The sequence below is a fragment of the Odontomachus brunneus genome, unplaced genomic scaffold, assembly GCF_010583005.1.
Source record: "Odontomachus brunneus isolate Ranch 3 - 2012 unplaced genomic scaffold, Obru_v1 Obru_scaffold_051, whole genome shotgun sequence".
Classification (NCBI taxonomy): domain Eukaryota; kingdom Metazoa; phylum Arthropoda; class Insecta; order Hymenoptera; family Formicidae; genus Odontomachus; species Odontomachus brunneus.
In genome coordinates this window covers 1,467,584-1,492,218 of record NW_022639501.1, presented here as the reverse complement: position 1 = coordinate 1,492,218, position 24,635 = coordinate 1,467,584, and the positions used below count along the sequence as shown (strand labels likewise).

Here is a 24,635-nt window from a genome sequence, read left to right as displayed (position 1 = left end):
TATATATATATATATATATATATATATATATATATATATATATATATATATATATATATTTCTAAGTAATACGATTGGTTGATCGTAGCAATCGTAGTGTCGTAGAATCGTTGAAGATTGACCAAACTTCTACGATAACCCGTCACGACGAATCGCACGACGCTTATAACGTTTGCGACGCTACGATACGACCAGTAGATCGGCCTTAAGATATAACTAACTGCGTATTCCTGCTCGAAGTGTGATAGATACAAAACGATAACATTACATAAGGTTCGGCCTAAATTTCCATCTAAATCGATGTGAATCAATAAGACGATGATTAATTTGCATAGAAATTCAAACTGAACCATAATGTAATCTAACTATTTTGTATCCATCACATCTTGACACTTTGACGGCCGCACTTATTTCAGGCAAATTTTGGAATCGGGCCAACAAATGTCGCGAGCTCGCTTAGAGAGTATCTAAGGAGACAGATATCCTGCTAGTTCATAAATCTGCACACATGATTCCTATAATATTATAATTATAAACGAGAAATGCTTTTTGTTATCGAGAAGTGCTTCTTCACGAGGTTATAGTCGTTGGAGATAAGAATAAAGTCATTTATGCATAAATAAAATTATGTATATATAACTGTGGCCGTTAAAGGGTTAAGCGGGGATAACAAATCATATGTGTAGATAAAATGTGTTGATAGAGAATTAATGAAACAAGCTAACGTGAATATATGCATTTATTCGCCGCATGTCTGGGGATTCAAATTTGAGTAGAACATCGAAATAATTAGTGCACTGAGAGAAATTATTCGAAAAGAAATTAACAAACATAAGCATATCCGATCCAGATATCCGATTAAATTTAATCGAATATTTCCGACCAAAATGATCCAATAAATTTTTGCACCCAATCAGGAAACATCTGATGAGAAATATATTCATAATTTTTTGATCGGTTTATCTGATCGGTTTATCTGAAATTCCATTATGATCGGAAGTATTCGATTAAATTTAATCGAATATCCGGATCAGATATAAAAATACATCGGTATTTTGATCGGAAATATCCGTTTGTTAATTTTTTATCAGATAATTTCTCTCAGTGAAAATCAAAAGTATCAAATCAACGTCAAGACACTCTATATGTTTCGAAACCATTCGATTCACGAAGTGCGACTTTGTGGCCTGAATTTGAAGATTGCCAGTCAAGATAAAAGATATTTCGAAATGTTTAATCTCCGTATGCTTATAGTTACCTTCTCTTTAAAGGAGAAAGAACCGTCAGTGCTTACTAATCGAGGAGAATCTACATCGTGTAAGTTAGAAAGTCGTGCACTTAAACGGTCATTAAGTGTGTGATGGTCGATAGCGATGTTATCGCACCCGACGTCATATACATTTGTATAATTAATAATACATTGTCTTACTTTGTCGCGATTTAATTTTATCTATGACGTTCGAACATGCATTCCAAGTTGTGGATTGCAGTTGAGTCATTACAAATAAGCAAAACGTAGACAAAACGTAGCAAAACGTAGCAAGATATAGAAATTTCAGCCACTTAAATCCGCTTTCAGTTGCGTTCGTTCAACACGAAGAGCTCATTTGTTTCGAGGAAAGAGAGAGAGAGTACGGAGATTGGATAATTATGACGTTCTCTCGATTTCTACGTGACCATTACCGGGGAATGTGAAACTATAGAGCACGTTAATATAAGATAAAATTGCTTGCACTTACTTAGCATCTGTATGCCGAACATCAAGATAAAACCCACGAGGATTGAAAGATACTGCTTCAACCCGCTTCGGTGTTCCTGTAGAACCTCGAAGAATACTACGTAAAGAAGAGTGCCCGACGCCAATCCCTACGATCAATATAGAATGACATGATTCTCTGATGAAGTGAACTAAAATATCTACAAAACGTTAGAAACAAATTCACAAAAAGAAAAGCAGCTTCAGCTCAAATACTAAATCTAGCGTTTCTTCACATCGCAAAAGCATCAAATTTAAAAGAAAAAAAAAAAAAAAAAATATATATATATATATATATATTAGGTTATGCCATAAGTAACTGCGGATTTTTTAGATAAAATAAAATGATTGTATTTTTATGTCGTTATAATTTGATAAAACAATAGGCGTCATTTTAATCTATGATCACCTGTCATACATTTCTTTTCATGAGATTATGAGAATATAAAAATATAACCGTTTCATTTTACCTGAAAAATCCGAAATCACTTACTGCACATAACTTTTAATAAATAAATATATATATATTTTTTAATATATATCTCTTTATATAATTTTTCATAAATATATCTCATGTGTCAAGTGATTCCTCTATTCTACACACATTGTTTGTCGCCCGATCAGTCTATTTAGACTAATCTGGAGACATAATAAAGTCTAGGGTAAACTTCAACGACTTCTTAGAAGAATTTAGAAGTTTTTTGCCACGCGCGTATTACTGATAACTAATCGTATACTATGTTATGTATATGTCAAGTAGTATCTGTTCTGTGGAATCGCGTATTTCCCAACGCGATTGGGATTCCTAAATTGCGAGACTTGCCTGTAATATCACTGCCATTGGCCCACTGGTAGCCGCGCTTCCGCCGCCGACCAGGAGCATTCCGATTCCGATCCCTATCGGCGACACTACCGCAAACGTGACCACGTAAATTACGGATAGATACCGCTTGGTCCTCGAAGCGATCAGTTCGACTCCAATGCAGAAGGCTATAACGAATTTATGGGCTGCCACGGCCCCGAACATGTACCTAAACATATAGGAGCACATTGTACCATTTATCAAGCGACATGGCTCGTATCACGAAGACACTCTAAAATATGGCGCGGATGTAACTTAGCGCGCGATTAAAGAATATGTGCGATTAATGATTGCAAATATATCTTCTCATTGTGAACGAGAGGACACGTGTGCAATAATAATATAATGACTTGACTTTGCACGCAGTTGTGTAGAAACTAAGTAACTCGATAAGTCACTTGAAAAGAGGACTCAATGATTGTGTTATCGCGCTTGTATCACGACGTACGTCGTCTCTAAACATGATTGCCGCACGGAACAAACAGCACGGTTGGTCCACACATAACTTCAATGCTGAATCTGGTTGGCACAAGCAGATTTATATATGGACCAATTATACTGTTTCCTTTTCGCGTACGCGCGCGCGTTTCGGAATACTCAGTGCGGGACAATTACCAGACATAATTGCTGGAACTTTCCAAACCGATCGCCAAGCCCTCGAACAGCTCGTGCACGGATAAGCCGAGGACTATTAACAGTCCTCTCAGCGAACTTATTATGAATTCGTCCTCGTTGTTCTCCATTATCACCGGTAAATGGCTGTGGCCCCTGTAAGTTCAAGAATTTCAAATCGTGCGCGTTCAAAGCGCGACCAAGTGTCGGCCGATAAATTGATATTTTCGCGACGGTTTTGCACAAACAGGCTTACATGTGTGTGTGGCCGTTGGCGCACGACGGCACCGCCTGACCGATCTCCATCAGCTCGTTCGTGCTGCGATTCACGTCTTTCGCATTGCTCGCTCCTTGCTTCTGCCTCCGCTTGAGATGCGTGTGCACGCACTCCTCCACCAAGTACATGACGAAGAACCTGCAAATCGCAGAAAATTGCCTTAGCGAAGTTTTTTATTAGACCTCTTGGATACAGACAATCGAAAGTGAAACATCAAGCCGATGAGAGCCAGCACGGGATACTCGTTACATGAAATTCGTATCAATTAATGTGTAAGTATGACATTTTGATCTTTATTAAACTATTTCAAATTATTTTGATTTTTACTTTGATTCTGAGTTGTACCTTGAACTGAGATTTTGAGTTCTATTTTGATTTCTGCAATCAAACATGTTCTCGCGTTTCTCGTTCACCAATCACTGAAGAAGCTCGAGGATCTGCGAGCGAAATATTTGATTGTAACTTTTTGTTTTACACTTATCCAATTGACATAAATCTCGTAACGAATTTCCTGCATTGGCTCTCATTGGTTTGATGTTTTACTTTTGCTTGATGTTTCAGTTGCAGAGTGTGCGATTCGATGGACATGTTAGCCGAAGTTAGCTACTGGCGGTAGCTCGAGTTTTTTCCTCAAGTTATCGTTGAAATTAAGTACAAAAAATAGTTACGTAGTAAAAGTAATTACGTAGCGAATAGCGTAATTATATACCGACAATTAAGATTAAAGCCGCCGTGTGATAGTTCGTGTTTCTTCAATGCGAAGGAATATTCCGCGTTGGTAAGAAAAAATATTTCTTCCTCGTGACACGCGAAATTGAATTCTCCTGTCGTTTTCTCTTTGTCTTTCTGCCTTTCTCTCTTTTGCAAATATTAAATCTACGCATAATGACGTCAAAGGTTGACTCACCCGGTGCACGCGAGCATTTCTGCCAATGAGAAGTTGAGCTCCGGTAGTTCGCCTTCCTCGACGAGATGGCCTACGCCGTCCGTCACTTCCGGTATTAAGTGGAGAAATGTCGTGCAGAAGAGTACGCCTCCGCCGAAGCCAAGCATCAGGCTCACCGTTTTCATCGATCTACGCGCGATAAAACGCGCACAAACGGTAATTTGTTACTTGTCCGTTCAATTCGCCATGGCGTGCGACGCCGACCGGAATTGAAGATGACATCTCGCGAGATGCGAGATTTATCATCGTGAGATACTTGACGACCAGTGATCATTTTGACATCAATGCGAGTAATAACAAACACCTCAATTCATATCTCGATTGCATCTATGTGCTCGCAAATCGTCGATTGATAAAACAAGAGATGCGTCGATTATTCGATAACAATTTTTCCATAGAAGATACTTCTTAACTTCTGTCCATGAAGTACACAGCGTAATTCCTAATGAAAAATTGAATCGAAAAGTCTTGAACCGTTTTTATCTTTGATGCTTAATGAAGCAGATATTCTTTAATAAATTCAAGTAATTCCGCGCCGTCCTTTAGAAGTATACACTGGTCTGTGAGCCGTGCGTCTGGTAGTGTGTGTGAACGCACGATAGCTCCGAAAACAAGAAGTATGGTTAAAAATGCCACCACACAACTCCGATACTGACACGAGTTCAGAAACAGAGATGAAAAATCTTTCTAGGTTCTATATTATAACGTAAAAATCTTTTGTTTCTCCAGACTCTAAAGCTTGATCTACAATGTGTTCTTTGCTTCCTACTTCTTTCTCTTTCTGACTCAAACCTTAAGCTTTAAGCCAGAAAAAGACAGAAGACAAGAAACGGAACACAAAGAGCATATTGTAGATCAGATTTAAAAGTCGTTTTATATTAGTTACAAGTTTCAAGGTCGCAAGAAAATTAACAAATCAATTTTTCTTTGGTTGTAAAAAGAACGATCGACTATGACTGGTAAATTTTCTTACGATCTTGCGATTTGCAACTAATGTAGAACCGGCCTAAAATAACAGTCGAATCGAATGGATATAAATTATTGTTTGTCTGATCAAAACAATCACGGAAAATCATTCGAAATTTCCAAAGAGTTTGCATTAACTTCTAGTAATTTAGCTGTAAATATGCAATTAAGCTATAAAAACATACGTGAACGCATACTACCAGGAACGCGGCTCACAGATGTGTATACTTCTAAAGGATGACGCGGATTTGTTAAAGAATATCTGCTTTGTTAAGCATCAAAGACAAAAATGGTTCAGGAATTTTTGATTCAATTTTTCATCAGGAATAACGCTTCTTCGTGGGCGAAGGTTAAGAAACATGTAACTGTACATATCGCGACGTTGGATAGAGTTCGTCTATTCTTCCGGACGAGACAAAAGACATACTTAGAATCGAACTTCACAGATAAGTTCGTTTAATTTAAAAATTATCCATTTATCTCGTCTGAATGGAAACACTACGTAGTTGTTCATGTCCAACGATTAGTGATAGAAAGAAAACATAAATTGAAAGTAAACGCTATTGATCTGCTGCTATTGATCCCGGGTCTGGGAACCAAGAAACGTATGTATCCCTGCTTAAAATATTTGATAGAAAATGATAATTCCTATATTGATTTATACGACTTATCATGCACCAAAGCCGTACAACACAGACTTTCTATATATTTTAATCATATTTTATGATACTATTCTTTTCAGTCATCTTGAATATTGATGTTTGTATAATAAATTGATATTTCTGAATCATAGTAAATATCGCATTATGTATTTATTATTATTTTATAATAAACTACTTATAATATTCTTTCATAATAATTCTACTTATAATGATGGTTACAAAATGGTCAGATAAAAATGAAAAGAATATCTATATAGTTTAATCATACTAGAACATTACAGACGCGCGCTACGCGCGTGCTATTTAGCATCTTTATCATTACAATAATCTTTTAAATTACCTTATAAAATTATCTTCTTACCCTTATTTTTGCTTAAATAATATGCTTCTTTTTTTGTCTGCCCTTTCTTTTTCTTCTTTCTTCTCTATCCTTCTATTCTCTATTCTTCTATTCTTATAATTTATACTTCTTCTGTATTCTTTTCTTCAGGCGTAAACGACACGAACCAAGCCGCAGCCCACATGAAGTGAGCTAAGCGAGAGAACCAATTAGCATCGCGGAAAAGCGGCAACAATTAAATCTCTTACATGCCTTTTTTTAGAGTGGATCTTATGATATTACTCTTTTCCATCATGTTGAATATGAAAGTTGGTATAATTAGTATAATACATAGTATATGAATTCACTTACGAAATTTCGTAAATAAGTTGTGAAATATGTGAGTCAAAATCACCATAAAATATGATAAACAAATTTTCTATCATTTTCTATCCAACATTTTAAGCAGGAATCACATTTGTTGTTGAGCAGAGATACAAAAAGGTCGACATCAAATGGACCAAAAGTGATAGTTCCCCGTTGGAAAGCCTTATTAGAAAGAGGCCACTCGATATCAGGGTTCGCGATTTGAGATTCGGCATTGGCGACAGAATTCTCTTTTTCACGTTAAATAAATTGTGTTACGAAGCACCACCGGAATTGTGTGTACAAAGCATGAACGGTCAAAGAGCACCGAATGTTCCCGATGTTAACAACGTAATTTTCATTGTAATTTTCATTATTAATCGACGGCATTAACAACGAAAGAAAAATGCCTGGTACTTGTGACTATAATTGCACGATGAAATGATTATAATCACGTAAAGCATTTCCGCAATAAGTACTATTATAGTGTTAGTAACAATTCACTGTTCCTCCAACAAGAAAATATTGTTGGCGCCGAGTAGCGCCAAATTAACTATAATTTTAGCGAAGTTGGATATCTTTGTGTCTCTCAGTGCATAGGATCGTGCATAGAAATGATCGCCATGCTATTTACCTGGGATTTACGTGTCCGACAGTATCCCACTTCAACCATTTGGCCAATAACATTGGTAGAATGCCCATACACGTGCTGACAATACACAAAACTGCCATGGTAACGCCTTTAGCGACTAATACACGCGATTGATCGTCATCCGGCGAAGAAGTTGCTTCCCCATTGTAATTCGACGTCTCGTTCATGAGGAACTTCGACAAGCCCGAATGATGGGTTGTCATGATGCTGATTCCTCCGGTCCTTCCTCACTGCGAATTATGAATTCTTATTTTATCACTAGAAAATTCCGCACACTGATGAAAAAATAGATGAAAAGGACTCAGCCTTGGTGTTGCGCAAATTTCATTGCGCAGACTGAGAGGGATACATATATCTGTTAGTTCGTGTCATTGTATTTCACATGTTCAATTTGCAATTTATCGTACACTGAGAGAAAAATATAGTTGCTTTCGGCGTCAACTATACTTTTTTGTGATTTTAACCAGAAAAATAATTAGACAAACCATCTTGTTAGTAACAGTTACTAAAACAATGGTTTTTCTAATCATTTTTGTGGTTAAAATCACAAAAGAGTATAGTTGACGCCAAAGGCATTTTTCTCTCAGTATACGTAATTTGTTGTGTCTTCTACGTAAATTAATGAGACGCGACAGTGTCACAGCGTCGATTATCAGTGAGACCCTTACAGCAGTCAATGTGTTAAAGAAAATTAAGACATCAGAAAATTTCTGGTGAATAATGTGTCTATTAAGCCCGTATTAATAGTTATCACCTGAAATTTGTCTCATGTGAAATATCCAAATGTTTATTCGGAATAACATCCATGTTTTTTAGCTGCATTATGCGACATTCATATCAGTGATCAATTTTTTCAAAACATTCTTATCTAACTCTGAATTCAAATCTGCGTATTTCATTTGAAACGAGTTTTAAGTAATAACTATTAGTGCGGGCCTAAGCGACTTGCTTTTCCTGATTACGTTTTGTCGTTTGCATCGGCATAACATATCTTGTTACCGCACCGAGAATCTTGTGACAGTATGATATTACTGGAAGAAATGACATATCACTTTACAGTGTCCCGTAACTTTGTGTGCTGATTAAACAGTCTAAAAGTCTTCCACTTTTCGATTTCCGTTTCTCGATTTATTGAGAGTGTCAGATTGACGAAAAGTTACGGAGCAATCGATTATTCCTCGCGCTAATCAATCGTAACAATGTCAAGCTATATTGTCTAATAATAGCCGTGAATGAGATCGATCTCTACGAAATCTTATCGAAAGAAGTCACGTATTGTTACTGATTTCTTATATTTTTTGATATCTATTGTCATTGATTCTTTATGCCTATGTGTGATGCTTAAAGAATTACGTACCGTGAAAGATTCCATGATTACGTATATATAACAAGTTTGTTATATGACAATTATGTAATTATAGCGATGATATAATACGCAGTGAGAAACTAGCGTGGTCACAGCATCTTTACAAGGAGATATCGGAATATTGCACTGAGAAAAAAAATTAAAAAATTAACAAATATTTATTAGACGAGTATCATTAACATATTTACTTAAATCAAAATTCTCTTCATTTAAACTGAGTATTGTTTAAAATGAATAAAAAATTTGCTATGTTTTTACATTGAAAAAATATAGTTGAAAATTTATTATTGAGATATAAAGTTTATTCACAGAAAGAAACTTTATATTCGGCAAATAAAGTTTTATGTATTTTCTTTCAGTATAGCGAAATTCACTATGTTTCTATTTAGTAAAGTTTATTATATTCCTTGGCAAGACAAACCTCACTGTCTTTCTGTTTCTGCACAATTAGAAACATAGTAAAATCGAAAAGAATTTATATGAAGAAAGAACTGTAATATTTTCTCCGTGTATATCTTACGATGAATGTTACAGCAAAAAAATTAATAACATGAATCAAGATTAATGGAGTTATTAAGCAGCAGTAAAATGAGATAATTGCATAAGTTGAAATCAAACTGTAGCTGCAACTCGATATTTATTTATCTAATCATTTTTTTTTCCTAAACGTTCCAGTTGTGGAAAGACACTCTTCGAAAGATAATAAACTCGCAGAAGACTCGCAGACTGGAGTTCAATTATCATTATTTAATTATAGTTAAGTTAAAAGATCAATTATTTCTCTTCAGGTTGCATTAATTATATATATATATATATATATATATTTCATAAGCCGCTAAATTCAAAAGTGACGACGAGATAATTTCTCGGCGTGCCGAATGTCAAAGTTGATGCCGGCATGCCGTCGGCGTTCCATCAATCGAAAATCATTTGGAGAATTTGGAGCCGGCGATGACGTATGATTGGGCAATCAATCTGGCATAGCTACACGAGCGATATACTCTGTAGTTAATAAAAAAATGCGTCACCGTACGAGTTCAATACGTGCATTATTTTGCGGCAAAGATGATTCCGTCACGATAATAGTTTAATAGATAATATTGTAACAGAGCTCAAAGGTTCGAACACTCAGATAATATTGTTCACTCTCTCTCTCTCTCTCTCTCTCTCTCTCTCTCTCTCTCTCTCTCTCTTTCTGTCACGATTGAAATACGTCCGTTATCGCAGACATCTCTCGCCTAGAGCGCGTTATGTAATATTATCAGGCTTGGCGCGAACTGTTCGAACACACGTATGAAACCTTTTGGAATTCGGCCGAGCCGAAAGGCTGCCTTAATTGCCAGAAAATTGAATCGCGCCGGTGACGTGCAATGGTAGTGAGAAGCAGTTTCAAAACTGTCTGGCGTCGATAATGAAGTAATCGACGCGCGAACAGGGCATTCGCGGAATTTAACAGTGAAATTTACGGATCATTATCTCGGACATTAAACCGTTATAATGACTGGTGATTGAATGTTGCGGAAATGTCACGATAAGTTAACTCGAAATGTCCCTTTGAAAGACTCCATTTGTTTTTCCAACACGCGGAGAATTCTACACGGAGAAAATTACTCATATGTTTGATTGTATTTCGGAAATTTATAGTATTTATTAGAAATTTATTTTTATTCAAGATTTGTATTTAGGCACTGAAACGTGTTACTAAGAAATTTATTGTTTTCGGTGAAATTCACGATGTTTCTTAGCAAGACAAAGCTCAGCATCTTCCTGTACTACCAGGAACACAGTAAAGCAGAAAAGCATTCACATGAAGAAAGACACTATGAAATAAAGAATATTCTCTCCGTGTAAATCGCGGCGCGACAGAAATTGCGTCGGGAGAGATCGCGATCGACAATCGAAGTTCAAGCTTCGCGGATCGTTCGCGAATCAGACAAACCGATAACTGCTCCGTGCTACCTTCTTCGACGTTCGTCTTCCCTCTACCTTACGATGTATCCCTCCTAAATACGGCGCCACTCCGGCACTTCATCGGCCCGCGATCGTAAAATTCAAGAAGCGTTCGCTTACGTTCGCGACACCGTGTATAATTCACGCATGAGTCGACGCACTACTACGCGCTGGCTCCTTCCCACCCGGCTTATATATACACGGTGTTGCATTCGATATCGTCTCCCGTGATCTTCATAATCGTTGACCGCGTCGCGATAACGTCGAGCCGTTGGAAACGAGCTGCTTGTAACAACGGATATTTTTACACACGCACACAGACACGACAGGTGCGCGTACACGTGTACACGTGTACACGTCGGCACGCGTGATAGAATACTGCGCACCTTTGCGTGGGAGACCTCCGCGATCGTCCAGTTAAAGGATCAAGCGTCGACGATGTGGTGGCCAAAGGCGCGTCGACGATGTGGTGGCCAAAGGCGCGTCTCGCCTTCCAGCAAATTATGCGAATTTCTTCACGTAATCCTATAACAAGACGATTGTTAGATTTCCCGAGCTTCTTCAAGCTGGAAATATTTGAATTTCGACATTCCACTCGCATGTGCTAGAAACGCGCGTGAATCATAGATCTTGGAAAACGCAAATAGAGAAAAGAAGGAAAACGGCTGATAATACAAAACATACTTTATGCTAACTGAATAATGAATTAAAAAAGAGAAGCAACTGCAGAAGCTCAATTTCTTGTCCTCCAGCTAATTATGCGTGAATTCTGTTCTCGCGGATAAACGACGTTATAAAGCCTAAAAAATTAAATTAAATTAAATTTTAATTAAATTTTAATTTTAATTTTTAATTAAATTAAATTAAATTAGATTAAATTAATTCTTTCGACATGACGTATTGATAGGACGTTATTTTACGATTGCAACCGTAAATCACCACGATTACTAATACAAAGGGGATTTTGGAGCACTTTTCGGACGCGCCAGTGTTTCATGCTGGTCTACACGGAGAGCATCTTACAGTAAAGATTGTTATAAAATTGTGTAACTGAAGAATAAGACATAACGCAGTGATTGACTATTCCTTCATTTCATACGTGCACGGAAAAAAAAACTTTCAGTTCGCGTAACTGAACGGGAACCAGACGACGAACTCGCTGACGAGAAATAATATCTCTGTTACCGCAATCGAAAACATTCATCCAGGCGTACAGTTATAAACAAAACTCGTTTGAGATAACTGAGCACTTAGCTGAAACCTCTTGCAGAAATATTTTTAGCAAAATCGTCATTGCTACTGCATATTCGTAATGACATGAAAGAAATTTAGTTGACGTAACTAATTTTACAAATTATTCGTTATCAGAGCAGAAGTAGTTTCGTTGCCAGGATAGAAAAAAATTTGTTGAGTGTATTTGTCCTAAGAATCACGTTAATTTGCTATTGATGCAAAATAATGTATCCTTAGCAAATTTATTTGCTATTGAAGCAAAACTGCAACTGCTTATATAAATCCATCATGGTTCTTATAGCAAAATAATTTGTAGATTCATCAAATTATATCCAGCAAATAGTGATTAGTACTCTTAACAAATCTTTTTATTTTCAGTCCATATAATAACGAAAAGATTTTGCCAGACCAGCAGAACATTTGCTGGGCCAACAAATTATTTTCTTCATGTACGATCGAGTTTTTATCTTATCCCCAGATAACAGAAAATTCAGTTACACTAACGAAATTGTTTTTTCCATGCGCTGAACATCTTAGGAACCAAAATATGCTACTAAAAAATTTGTTATGTTTCTAGCAAAATAGATCTTACTTTGACAGTTCATTTTATTCCCGCACTACTAGAAACGTAGTAAAATGGAAAACAATTTGTGCGAGAAAAAAGGCTATAATCTCTCGCACGTGCACTCGCACATATTCCCTCTTGATCCATCTTAACTCATTCCGCGTTACTTCGATTTACGCGTTATTTCTTTTCTATTCGTATCAGTTTATCAGTTCGCGTTGGTTCTCTCATCCATCTTTTTTTCTCTTAGAGAACGCGATACTGAATCCCTAATAAATCGAGGCAGGCACTGGCGTCCATTTCCCGAGAATTCGTCGAGAATCTCGATCGTGACAGACTCGGTGTGTCGCGATCCTTTCCCCCCGTCTCACTGCACCGATCTTTTTCTTCCGCGGTGTCGATTTAACGGCACGATTTAACGACAGCTACGAGCCGTCGATCGTTTCGTGAGGAAGAACGGCACGAGAAGTGGTAGGCCTTTGAGGCGTGCGGCGGTACTAGGCACCAAGAAATCGAATGCAGTGAAAGTGCACGCGGCATGACCCTCCGACAAGTAAAAAAACTCAAAAGTCACGGTAGGGGAGGGAAGGAGGAGGTAGGAGCAGAATCGCTTCTGTGTCGTTCAAGGTAAACACGCAGAGATCGCGATAGTCGATCGCCTCGATCGGGCCCACATGTGTGTGATCGTCGCGACACTCGAAAGAACGGGGAATCCGCCGCTATTTCTTTCTTTTCTCGTCAGAGGTCCCCACTCCACGAAGTCAACGAGCGATTTCGACATCGGTGACGGGAAAATCCTGAGCACGTCGTCTGGATTCTCAGGAGTGAAATCATCCTAAGAAATCACCTCTTCCTCATCCTCCACGTGTCGACGTTAATGCTCTCTCGAAACGGTCGGGCTGTTTATTCTGAGCACGTATCGCAGCCGCGTCTGCATTTGTCTGCTACCGAGCTGCATTTGTCCCACACGAAGGTCGCGCGCGTTGTTCCGGCTTGAGAATCAGACGGTCGTATCTAGCCGCGTTTAGCCGCCGCGAACGCGCGGCTGGAACTCGCGAAACTTTACCCCGGACACATCGCACGATGAGTTTCGTTTTGTCCATCCGCTGATCGATACTTACAAGTAACACTATCCAAATGCCACACGCCGATCTTCTTGAAACTTTGCATACATGTAGTACATCGAAAAACATTAGACATGTATTTTTTATTTTGCCTAACAAGGCATTTTAAGGTTAGAAAACCCATGCGAAAATTTAACATTTCATAGCACCATAATAACTAATGCTACTCCTGAGCGTCATTCTTTTACAGCTTTTACGATATTACTCTATTATCTGTATCTGTATCTTTATTTCCAACTTCAGCTTTGCGCCAAGAAGTTTTACTATGTACAATCTTTCCTTATACCTATGCGCCTTTTATCTTTTACATTTTTCTTTTCCTTGCATCTTAACCTATTAAGACCTGTTCCTTTCTTTCTCCTTCCCTTATATCTTTCTTTATCCTATATGTATCTTAAGAATATCGTATAAGCTGTAAAAGAACGACGCTCAGGAGTAGCATTAGTTATCATGCTATGGAGTCTATAGCGTCCTTCTTTTACAGCTTTTACGACATTATTAAGATACATATAGGATAAAGAAAAATATAAGGGAGGGAGATATAAAAGGAAGAAGGAAAGGAACAGGATAAAGATCCTAATAGGTTAAGATGCGAGGAAAAGAAAAATGTAAAACTAATGTCAAAATCATAATTAGCGACTTCAGAAACAATCAGACAATAAAATTATAATAGAGTAATGTCTAGGATAAGAAATATAAGGATAAGAAAAAGGAAAGAAATTTACCAGTATGGGTTAAGATACATATAGGATAAAGAAAGATATAAGGGAGGGAGATATAAAAGAGAGAAGGAAAGGACCAAGATAAAGATCCTAATAGGTTAAGATGCGAGAAAAAGAAAAATGTAAGAGATAAAAGGCGCATAGAAACGCTCAGGAGTAGCATTAGTTATCATGGTGCTATAGAGTCTATAGCACCATGATAACTAATGCTACTCCTGAGCATCGTTCTTTTACAGCTTTTACGACATTACTCTATTATTTCATTGTCTGAATGTTTCTGAAGTCGCTAATTATGATTTTGACATTAGTTTTGCGAGATTCAAAAAACTTCTTCGAAACTGACTTTGAATAAAGTCTTTGAAATGCCTGCGATTTCGGTCCGCCATTTTGAATCTCGCAAAACTAATATCAAAATCATAATTAGCGACTTCAGAAACATTTAGATAATGAAATTATAATAATGTCTAGGATAAGAAATGCAAAAAGGAAAGAAATTTGTCAGTATGGGTTAAGATACATATAGGATAAAGAAAGATATAAAGGAGGGAGATATAAAAGGAGGAAGAAGGAAAGAGGCAGGATAAAGATCCTAATAGGTTAAGATGCGAGAAAAAGAAAAATGTAAAAGATAAAAGGCGCATAAATATAAGGAAAGATTGTACATAGTAAAACTTCTTAGCGCGAAGCTGAAGTTGGAAATAAAGATACAGATACAGATAATAGAGTAATATCGTAAAAGCTGTAAAAGAATGACGCTCAGGAGTAGCATTAGTTATCATGCTATGGAGTGTTAAATTTTCGAATGCGTTTTCTAACCTTAAAACGCTTTGTTAGCCAAAATAAAAAAATATGTGTCTAATGTTTTTCGATGTACTACATGTGTGCAAAGTTTCAAGAAGATTGGCGTGTAGTACTTGGATAGTGTTACTTGTTAGACTGTTGGCATTGCTGCCCGAATTTTTATACTTTGGCAAAGTGCAGACTCTTGAATCAGAGACGGCCAGTTTGAATTGGTCCGCAATGTTTTGTCAGCTTCCACACAGTACCCAATCACAATATTCCTTTCGCAGTAAGTTAGGTTAGATTAAGGAAAGATAGACAAAGAGAGAGATTGAAAATATGTTCCTCTTTCTTTCGTAAGTTTTTGATGAAACTGTAATTATGGCCAGACTCTCATTCAAATTCTCTACTCTGGCGTAATCGTTAACGCGTTGATCGTTACGCGGGCATTATCAGGAATAATATAATGCTTTCTCCCTTCTATTATTGTGTGATGTGACATGACATTAATGTCTGTATGCTTGATATTATACCTGTCATTCTTATCTGACTTTGATAGTTATACAGTGTTTATAGTTACAGTTATTGTGTAAGCACAATATATAGTTGTAGCCATAACATTCTTTGTTGTATAAGTTATGAAATGGCACAACTTGCACGGAGAAAATATTTTAGAGTAGAAATTACTAGAAAATGCAATCTTGATTCATATAGGAATTATCAGCGAAATCATTATATTATTCATCTAAAAATGTTATGCACATTCGATTTTTTACTATAAAATTACTGTGATTACTTGAATGCTTGATATTGTAAATTGAGAGAAAAATACTTGAATACTTATTTGTGGGATATGAGATTTATTTCCAGAAGTAAATTTTATTTCGCAGAAATAAATCTTATATGTCTCCCAAATAAATTTACAAATATTTTGATGTAGATTGTCGAATTTACTCTTCCCATAGTGACGTACATTGCAATTGTGAAATGAGATATGATCTTAACGTAATTTGTGCTGCAATATCTCCTTCGTGTACAGTTGTACGATACCTGAACTACAGGGTGACCCATTTTAATCTATAATTCCGAATATCTCCTAAACTACCCGTTCTACGGGAAAATAGTTGCAACAAAAAATGTTCAGGACAAAAGGGTTTACAAACCTGTGCTAATGATCTTGACCTTGAAATGACCTTTCAAGGTTATTTGAGGGTCAAGGTCTTTTTTCAATGGGAACCCCTATTTTTGACCCCGGATTTGGAAAGAACAGGAAATTTTACGTTCAAAATGATATTTTGAAAATTTTTTATATGACCTTCAAAGGTCTTCGAACAGTTACTTCGTGGTTGATTAGTAGCATAACCAAGGTAATAGTGAGAGGCAAGGGGACTCACGGGAATCAAGCACCTCAAAGGAAACAGTACGTCCACGTCGTTGTTTCTGGGTAACGCCAAAAGTAAGAAGAATATCTCACTCCAATGAGCGTGCAAGAAAGCGATTTTCACCTTGTGTGGTGGATTTCACACGAGCGATGAAAATCGCGAAGACGTGTCTTTACTCACGTTAATTTACTGCTTTTTCAAATCCAACGTCAAAAATAGGGATTCCTATTTCAAATAATCACCTCGACCTTCAAATGACCTTCATAGTTAACTTAAAAGTCAAGAAGGTCATAGCGTATCACACTTACTTTTTAAAGTTCCTCCAACGCTTGTCAATCCTAAAAAACCATAATCACTCAGAAAAACAGCTCTACAGCCATTTTTAGACATTTGACCTTTATTTGACCTTTGAAGGTCATATAAAATTTCGTGTAGAATGATTCGTTTTTCATGTTGAAGTACATAATGTATTTTCAACGTTGGTTGTGGGGTTATGGGGTTCCCTTATAGAAATATCATACTAAGAATAATTGATAATTACTTATTTTCAGTATTAAAAATACTGGATAATGAGTAATCAATGATTCTTAGTATGATATTTCTATAAGGGTTATTTGTCACTCTAGAATTTTTCTTGAATACATGTCTCCGTAAAAACCTGGATATCCGCTCCTTTTCACGATTTCCTCGATTTTCCGGAAAATTCAAGGGTGATGGAGCAAATCTGACACCGGATTTGGATTCAGCAGCCCAAAATACGTATAGTACACCTAGTCAGACCCTCAGCACAGACAACTTTTTTTAAATTGTGGGCCTGTGTAATATACGATTGACAGCGGAACTGCGTCAGTATTTCAACAGTTGCAATTAGTATTTCCTCGATCGCACTACGCGGAAAGTCCTACACGAAAAACCGTGAACGTACTAAATTGCACCTTCGGCTCGTATTCGCGTTCAAAACTTATCACCTTGTTATCGCAAATTTGCCGCGCCTCTCGGGCTATTTATATGCGACTACACAGTTCAAATATTGTACGACTAAGGTAAACGTCCCAGTGGTCGAACATACATGTCCCAATGATTGACATATTGGTTTTGTATTTTTCTTTGTTGAAATGCTTTTCAATATACAAAACAATGTAATAAATGAAAAGAAATATTTAGTTACTTTGTGATTTTGTTTCATTTATTGATAAGTATCTTAACAAACACAAGTATATTATTAGTAATTCAATTATCGGTACATGTTCAATCACTAGGGCGTTTATCTTACACGGGTTTTGTAGTTTTATTGTTGCGCATGAGAGAAATGTCGCAGCAAAAATTGCATCAAGATCACATTTCACTTTACAAATATGAGTCATTATTGCTCTCAAAAACTTTGCACCTTCGAGCTTCGGCTCGGGCTGTAAATGCAACGGTTTCTCGAGAAGGTACCGTCCCTAGACCGGTCCCGACAAGATGTTTGAATATCCACTATCCGTGCAACCAATCGTGGAAGTTCTTCGGGAGTGTTTCATGGGGAATCCCCTCGTACGAGGAAAAAATACAGCAAATTCACTCAACTCACTTCAGAGTCCCGTGAGTAGCACGCGCGCGTTATTTAATACACACGATACGTTATGCACAGCACTTTTATTTGACACATACGCGCACGCTGCAGACGCAATGTCAGCATAATTCACGCGATATACGTATGTTTCTGGAGTATCTACCGCATCAATAGTGTGTCAATAGCGCGGGCATGTGTGTCTGTATGTGTGTGCGTGCGTGCGTGCGTGTGTGTGCGTGCATGTGTGTGCGTGTGTGTGCGTGCATGTGTGTGCGTGTGTGTGCGTGCATATGTGTGCGTGTGTGTGCGTGCGTGCGTGCGTGCGTGCGTGTGTGTGTGTGTGTGTGTGTGTGGTACATAATTGCAATAGAATAGTGACGCTAGAATCGCGCTACGCGTTTTCTTTGCAAAGAGAAAAACTCCGTTCAAGGAAATTCACTCCGATATACAGGGTGTCCGGTAACTGATCGAGCAACCGCCATGTAGAACGGGTCAAAATAATCATAAAAGTTATATACCATTTTTAAATTTTCTCAATATTTATTCCGTAATTAATTAAAATGTATAAACGAATGAGCTCACGAGAAGCGGTAGGACAGGCTCTGTGTGTAAAAGAAATAGCTTATTTCTTACGATAAGTAAACAGTTGATTTTGAAGTGAAGTAACATATACGTATCGCTTGTTAATCTACCTCGAAATCAGCTGTTTATTCATCGTTGCTAAAAGGTAAGCCATTTTTTTTATACACAAAGCATTATTTTGACCTGTTCTCCTCTACCTGTACGGCGGTTGCTTAATTAATTACCGGACACCCTGTATTTGAGTTCCGGGTGAAAAGTTTTTGTTCCTCAACACGCTTGCTAGTGTCACACATGCGTGACGCATCGATCCTTCACGAGAGATCGACGTCACGTACATGTGACAGCGATAATTTTTTCCATTTTACGCCCTAAATAAATAAATTAAGTCTCTATTACCATGTTTTGTCAACTATTGTTATTTTGGTCCCCTTCATTTTCTCTATTTCTCCTTTTCTCTTTTGGGCTTCATTGAATGTAACCTGCTACGTTATATAACATCTCTCTTTCTCATATGTATTCTTGTTATCATCTATTGTAAATATTTTGACTTTCAATATTCCCTCTCTTACACATGTTTATCTCTTTATCTCTCGTTTTCATCGTCTGTTTTCTATAATTTATGTGGATATTAAATTATGTCTTTATTTTTTGCAAATATTTTCTACTAAACATGACTGACTGATCATGTTTTTAGAGAGTGTGCCTTACGCTCTGTTTCACCGACGTCCATCAAGTCTTAATTTCAGTTTAAACTGTCTGCAGACAAAGACTTAAACTCAAATTAAAATTGAGTCGACATTTAAGGACGTTGGTAGAACCGAATATTAAAGCGTTAATAATAAACGCTCTACCCTTGTCTATCTGTATTACACAAAAAAGTATAACACTGTCTGTGGAGACGGTTTTCCAAATAAATCGCAGTAGTAAATGTGTTCATCAACGCGAAGTTACTTTTGCATCATTGTATTAGAGAGACAAGAGAGAGAGAGAGAGAGAGAGAGAGAGAGAGAGAGAGAGAGAGAGAGAGCGTCAGTTATCTTTAATTTTATTTACAATCACTGATTGACATGTAAACTTCAACAACAAGCAAAAGAAGTAACAGAGGACAAAATAAACAATGTTGACTTTTCTTACGTCCGTCCACGGAGATTGCCTTTCGGGATGATCCGCGTTGCGTGTCTGAGGTGGTCGTAAATGCACCACGTCCGGCTTGGTCCCACGGTCGACGAAAACTGCACAACACTGACCACAAAATGTCGACAAACGTAGTCGCACCGGCGCACAATGGGACCATTTGACATGCGTTGTTCCAAAAATGTCTAAAACCCTTGGATTTCAACAGATTTTGACGCCGTTCTTTTTAAATAATTGTTTTGAAATTTGCAAGAGATCCCTCGAGGCCGATTTTTAAAATAATGTTTTAGAAATTAGTTATAAATAAATAAATAAATAAATAAATAAATATATATATATATATATATATTAGTTATACAAAGCTTCTTGAAAGTAAACTGAGACTGTTGCAATTTATTTAAATGGAGTGATAAATGATTCTCGAATATATTCATATATATATTTTACGGCTTTCTACGACTTTTTTATCAACGCGGGAAGATACGCGGAAGTTAATGAGCGACGCAAAATCGATAAATGAGTAGAGCAAAAACTGAACAGTTCTTTTATATCTACGTTTAAATCGAAAATGATTCGTGTAATTTACAATGAATCTTTATTCAGCGTAGGAGATCATCGAGAGATTATTTCGGAAAGAGTTTATGATCAACTAAATTTTGTAAAATACAGTCGATTACAGATAATTATTCTGCAGAAGAAATAAAAGAAGTTTTTTTCAAAACTTGGAGAGACGCAGGGAAAAAACATCTAATTAAATTGATAAAAAATCTCAATGATACCAAAGAAGATTTTGCTGATAAGGGAAAAGTGATTCCTTTTTGTGAAAACGAAGCCATAGCTCTCATTGAAGATATTAAGCTCTCGAAATGACAATATGACATGAGGAAGCAAGTGAAAGCAAAGAATGCTGACATTTTTATACCGTACAAAAGATTGTCATTAGCAAGGGAAAGATGTTACTCTCAAAACATAAGTGTGACTGAAAAAGGGGCAGCTGTGATTTGCAAGAATTGCTCGATCATACATGTTGCGTATTCTGAAAATTCCAGATGTTTTGTATAAATTAACACCAAGAGAAACTAAACTGTCTCTAATAATGACTTGTAAATGGGGCTGCGACGGAGCATCAGACCAGAGTCATAACAAGCAAAAATACAATGATAGAACATCAGATGAAATGATCTTTATAATATTCTTAGTACCGCTGACTTTGGAAATAAATGATGCTCGTGAACAGAAGTCTGGTGCAATCTTCAGCCTGGTTCGATCAAGTATTGCCGAGTGATTAGTTTCGAATATGCGAAGGAAACTCCAGAAAAAACTATCACTGATATTAATCGAATAAGAACCAAGCTCGATATAGAACTATCGAGGCTCTATTACCAACAATGGTTCAGACAAACGTTGATAAATGCAAGGTTAATCATATAATAAAACTAACAATGTTAGTAAGGTGTGCCAGGCTTTGACAGGAACGCTTTCTCCTGTATCGTGTTACATTTGCAGAGCAACACCTTCAGAAATAAACGATTTGGAAAAGTTAGTCCAGAAAATAGAAGCAAAAGAAAATTACGAATTTGGATTGTCACCTCTGCATGCGTGGATACGCTTCATAAAGTATATCCCTCATATAGCTTATCGATTATCATTGAAAACCTGGTCAGCAAGGATGAATGAACGGAGAAACTATATGAAGGTAGCTAAAGAATGAATTTAGAAAGAGTTTCGGAGAAAAAGTGACCTCCTTATCGATTACAAACTCCTTATCGAAACAAGACTCAGAAAGCTCCAATGACAGCAACACTGCAAGACGATTTTTCCGTAACCCGATATTAACATCAAAGATCACAGGGATTAATCAAGAACTCATTCATAGATTCGCTATTATTTTACAAACGCTCGCTTGCGGTGCTAAAATATATCCTGACAAATTTGGTGAATATGCAACAGAAACAGCAAATTTGTATTTGAAACTGTATGGATGGTACTACATCTGTATGGATGGCCTATAAAATTCTGTCCATAAAATTCTTTTTATGGGGCAAAAATCATCGAGTCTTTCTTACTTATTCCTATAGGCTTATTATTCGAAGAAGCCCAAAAGTTACGCAACAAAGATTTAAAAAATTATCGCGAATTTAATACCCGAAAATGTAGTAGGATTAATACAGGTACAGACTTAATTCATAAACTATTCATTTCGTCAGATCCATATATATCTAACCTGCGACAAAGATCAAACAAAATAAAATTAACGATAGATCCAAAAGTAAAAAATTTATTGATTCTTTCAGAAGAATGAAGGATCTCGCTTTCATTAGTTATATTAATGTCCGATCTGATCTTAATTGCTCGGTCACCGATCTTGCCTTCATTGGCTGGATCATTCAATACTGTTTGATCATGCACACATACAAATATATATGTATGTATATACACACTCATATATATATACATATATGTATGTGTTATGTGTTTCTACACACACTCACACATGTATATATATATATATATATATATATATACACACATATATGTATATGTGTAACATACATACATACATACATACATACATACATACATACATACATACATACACATACATACATATATACATACATATACATACATACATACATATATATATATATATATATATATATATATATATATATATATACTCGAAAATTATTTATCACTCCATTTAAATAAATTGTTCAGCAGTCACAGTTTACTTTCAAGAAAAAGTCTTTGTCTTTATATATATATGACTAATTTCTAAAACATTATTTTAAAAATTGGCTTCGAGGGATCTCTTGCAAATTTCAAGACGATTATTTAACAAAAAAAAGCGTCAAAATCAAATGAAATCCAAGGGCTCTAGACATTTTTTAAACAACGCATACCGAATGGCCCCACTGTGCGGCGACAACGTCGTTGCAGAACATCGCGCGACAATTCGAGGTAATTGATCGAACCGATAGACGTCCAACGGTCGTCGTAAGTGACGCCTGATGGATGAGGCTGATGGTTCGTTGATGAGCGTTCACGACTGAACGTCAACAAACGCCTGGCTGCTCTCTGGCCGGGATTCTTCAGGAAACCACCTTAAGTTCTTCGTGAGGAGCACCCCGCTCGATTCAAATCGACTCGTGCTAACGATCGTCGTGGTGGATCGAGACGAGTAAACAGACAATCGACTGCTAATTATTATCCGCGCTCCGCATCCGCCTGACTCACGTTGACCGACTTTCTAGGTTTTTTTTATCTACGCGGGGAGATACACGGAAGTTAATGAGAGACGCAAAATCGATAGAACGGCGCGCAGCAACGGTCGAGCGCGAAGTGACGCTGTAGACGCGACGGCGTCGTTTTTAAGGAAGTATTCAGAAGACGAGACCACCAGCCGGGCAGAACGTGCGAGCCAAGAATGAAGCTTCAGGTACGGCCAATAGTACGGGCGAAGAGGGAGGGGGGGGGGAGAACACAAGCTGGAGCAGAGGGGGGTAGGGTTTAGTACCTGTTCGGCGGGCGCAGGATTCCCTTGGTGGGGAAACCATCAGGATCTCGACTGTTCGAGCAAAACCGTACGAATTCTCACCCCGGCATGCAATATATACAAGGAGACAACAGAAGAGGAAGAGAGTTAGAGAAAAAGAGAGAGACGGGGAAGGGGGGAGGAGAAGAGAGGAAGGCAGGCAGACGCAACGGAGTATCCGAGCCCGGAATGCAGTTAACGACGATCGAATAATCGGTCGGAATGTTGAATGGCGCCGCATATCGCCGCATGTGATTATCCCCCTTCTCGCGCGTGTTCCTCGCATTATCATCTATTCTGGGAATCTGGCAAAGAAGAGATTCTGTGACTCCCCCATATTCACGGACGCGAACGGCAAGGTTCTCCTTCGTACCGTGGGATTCTGCTCAACAGAATTCCTGAAGGAATGACCAGGGATGCTATTCTGGACGCATAGGGAACATTAAGCCCTTTTACCTTGAAATTTCGATGTCACGTACAACGTTTTAGCTCTAGAATCAGAAAGACATACATCGAGAGAAATTATTCGATAAGAAATTGACAAACGGATATTTCCGGTTAAAATATCGATAAATTTTTGTATCTGATGAGAAATATCAGTTCATAATTTTTTGACCGGTATATTTGATGAAATGCCATTATGATCAAGAGCATTCGATTTAATTTAATCGGATATTGAATATAAAAATTCATCGATATTTTGATCAGAAATATTCGTTTGTTAATTTTCTATCGGATAATTTTTCTCAGTGTACCTAATCTTTGATATACGAGGTGTGGCTATTAAATAACGAGACTGACGCTGCTACAGAAGAAGTGCGCATGTGCTAAACGCCAGCAAGCCACAGCTATTATCGTGAAGCCTTCTCTTTCGAATGCAGTGCCTCTCGCTTCTGTAAACAAATCAGTATAGCCGTAGTCTTCATTCGCATTAGAGTTGTTTTTTTGTTTCGCCGGAAAAATGTTAAGTGTAACAGTAGAGCAACGAATTGTTGTGAAATTTCACATGAAACTTGGAAAAACTGCTACTGAAACATATAATTTATTGAAAGAAGTGTATGGCAATGAATGTTTATCGCGCGCACGTGTTTTTGAGTAGTTTAAGCGTTTTCAAGATGGCCGAGAAGACGTTCAAGATGATTCACGCCCGGGTCGCCCTTCCACGTCAAAAACGGATGACAATATCGAAAAAATCGGTAATCTGATTCGATCTGACCGTCGGTTAAGTATTCGTGCGATTGCTGAAACTGTACGAATTGATAATGATCCGAATTGTGGAAGGACAAGTC

General features: G+C 37.3%; 1 protein-coding gene across 22 annotated transcripts in view; it reads right to left on the bottom strand.

Moving 5' to 3' along the window:
- The window catches only part of LOC116845398 (zinc transporter ZIP1-like), a 52,518-nt gene that overhangs the window by 16,208 nt on the left and 11,675 nt on the right, over positions 1-24,635 (bottom strand). For 4 of the 22 annotated variants that reach the window (XM_032818018.1, XM_032818026.1, XM_032818019.1 and 1 more), the window contains 7 exons: positions 11,121-11,259; positions 7,401-7,648; positions 4,415-4,582; positions 3,487-3,645; positions 3,234-3,386; positions 2,580-2,787; positions 1,740-1,866 (listed from right to left, as the gene is read on the bottom strand). In XM_032818018.1, the coding sequence (XP_032673909.1) occupies positions 1,740-1,866; positions 2,580-2,787; positions 3,234-3,386; positions 3,487-3,645; positions 4,415-4,582; positions 7,401-7,621 (1,036 nt within the window). In that variant the 5' untranslated portion in view covers positions 7,622-7,648; positions 11,121-11,259. Of the gene's footprint in view, positions 1-1,739; positions 1,867-2,579; positions 2,788-3,233; positions 3,387-3,486; positions 3,646-4,414; positions 4,583-7,400; positions 7,649-8,380; positions 8,450-8,775; positions 8,911-9,205; positions 10,695-10,723; positions 11,092-11,120; positions 11,260-12,559; positions 13,043-19,808; positions 22,307-22,714; positions 23,239-24,635 lie in introns of those variants that run through there. The other 18 variants (XM_032818027.1, XM_032818021.1, XM_032818020.1 and 15 more) reach the window with 18 other exon arrangements.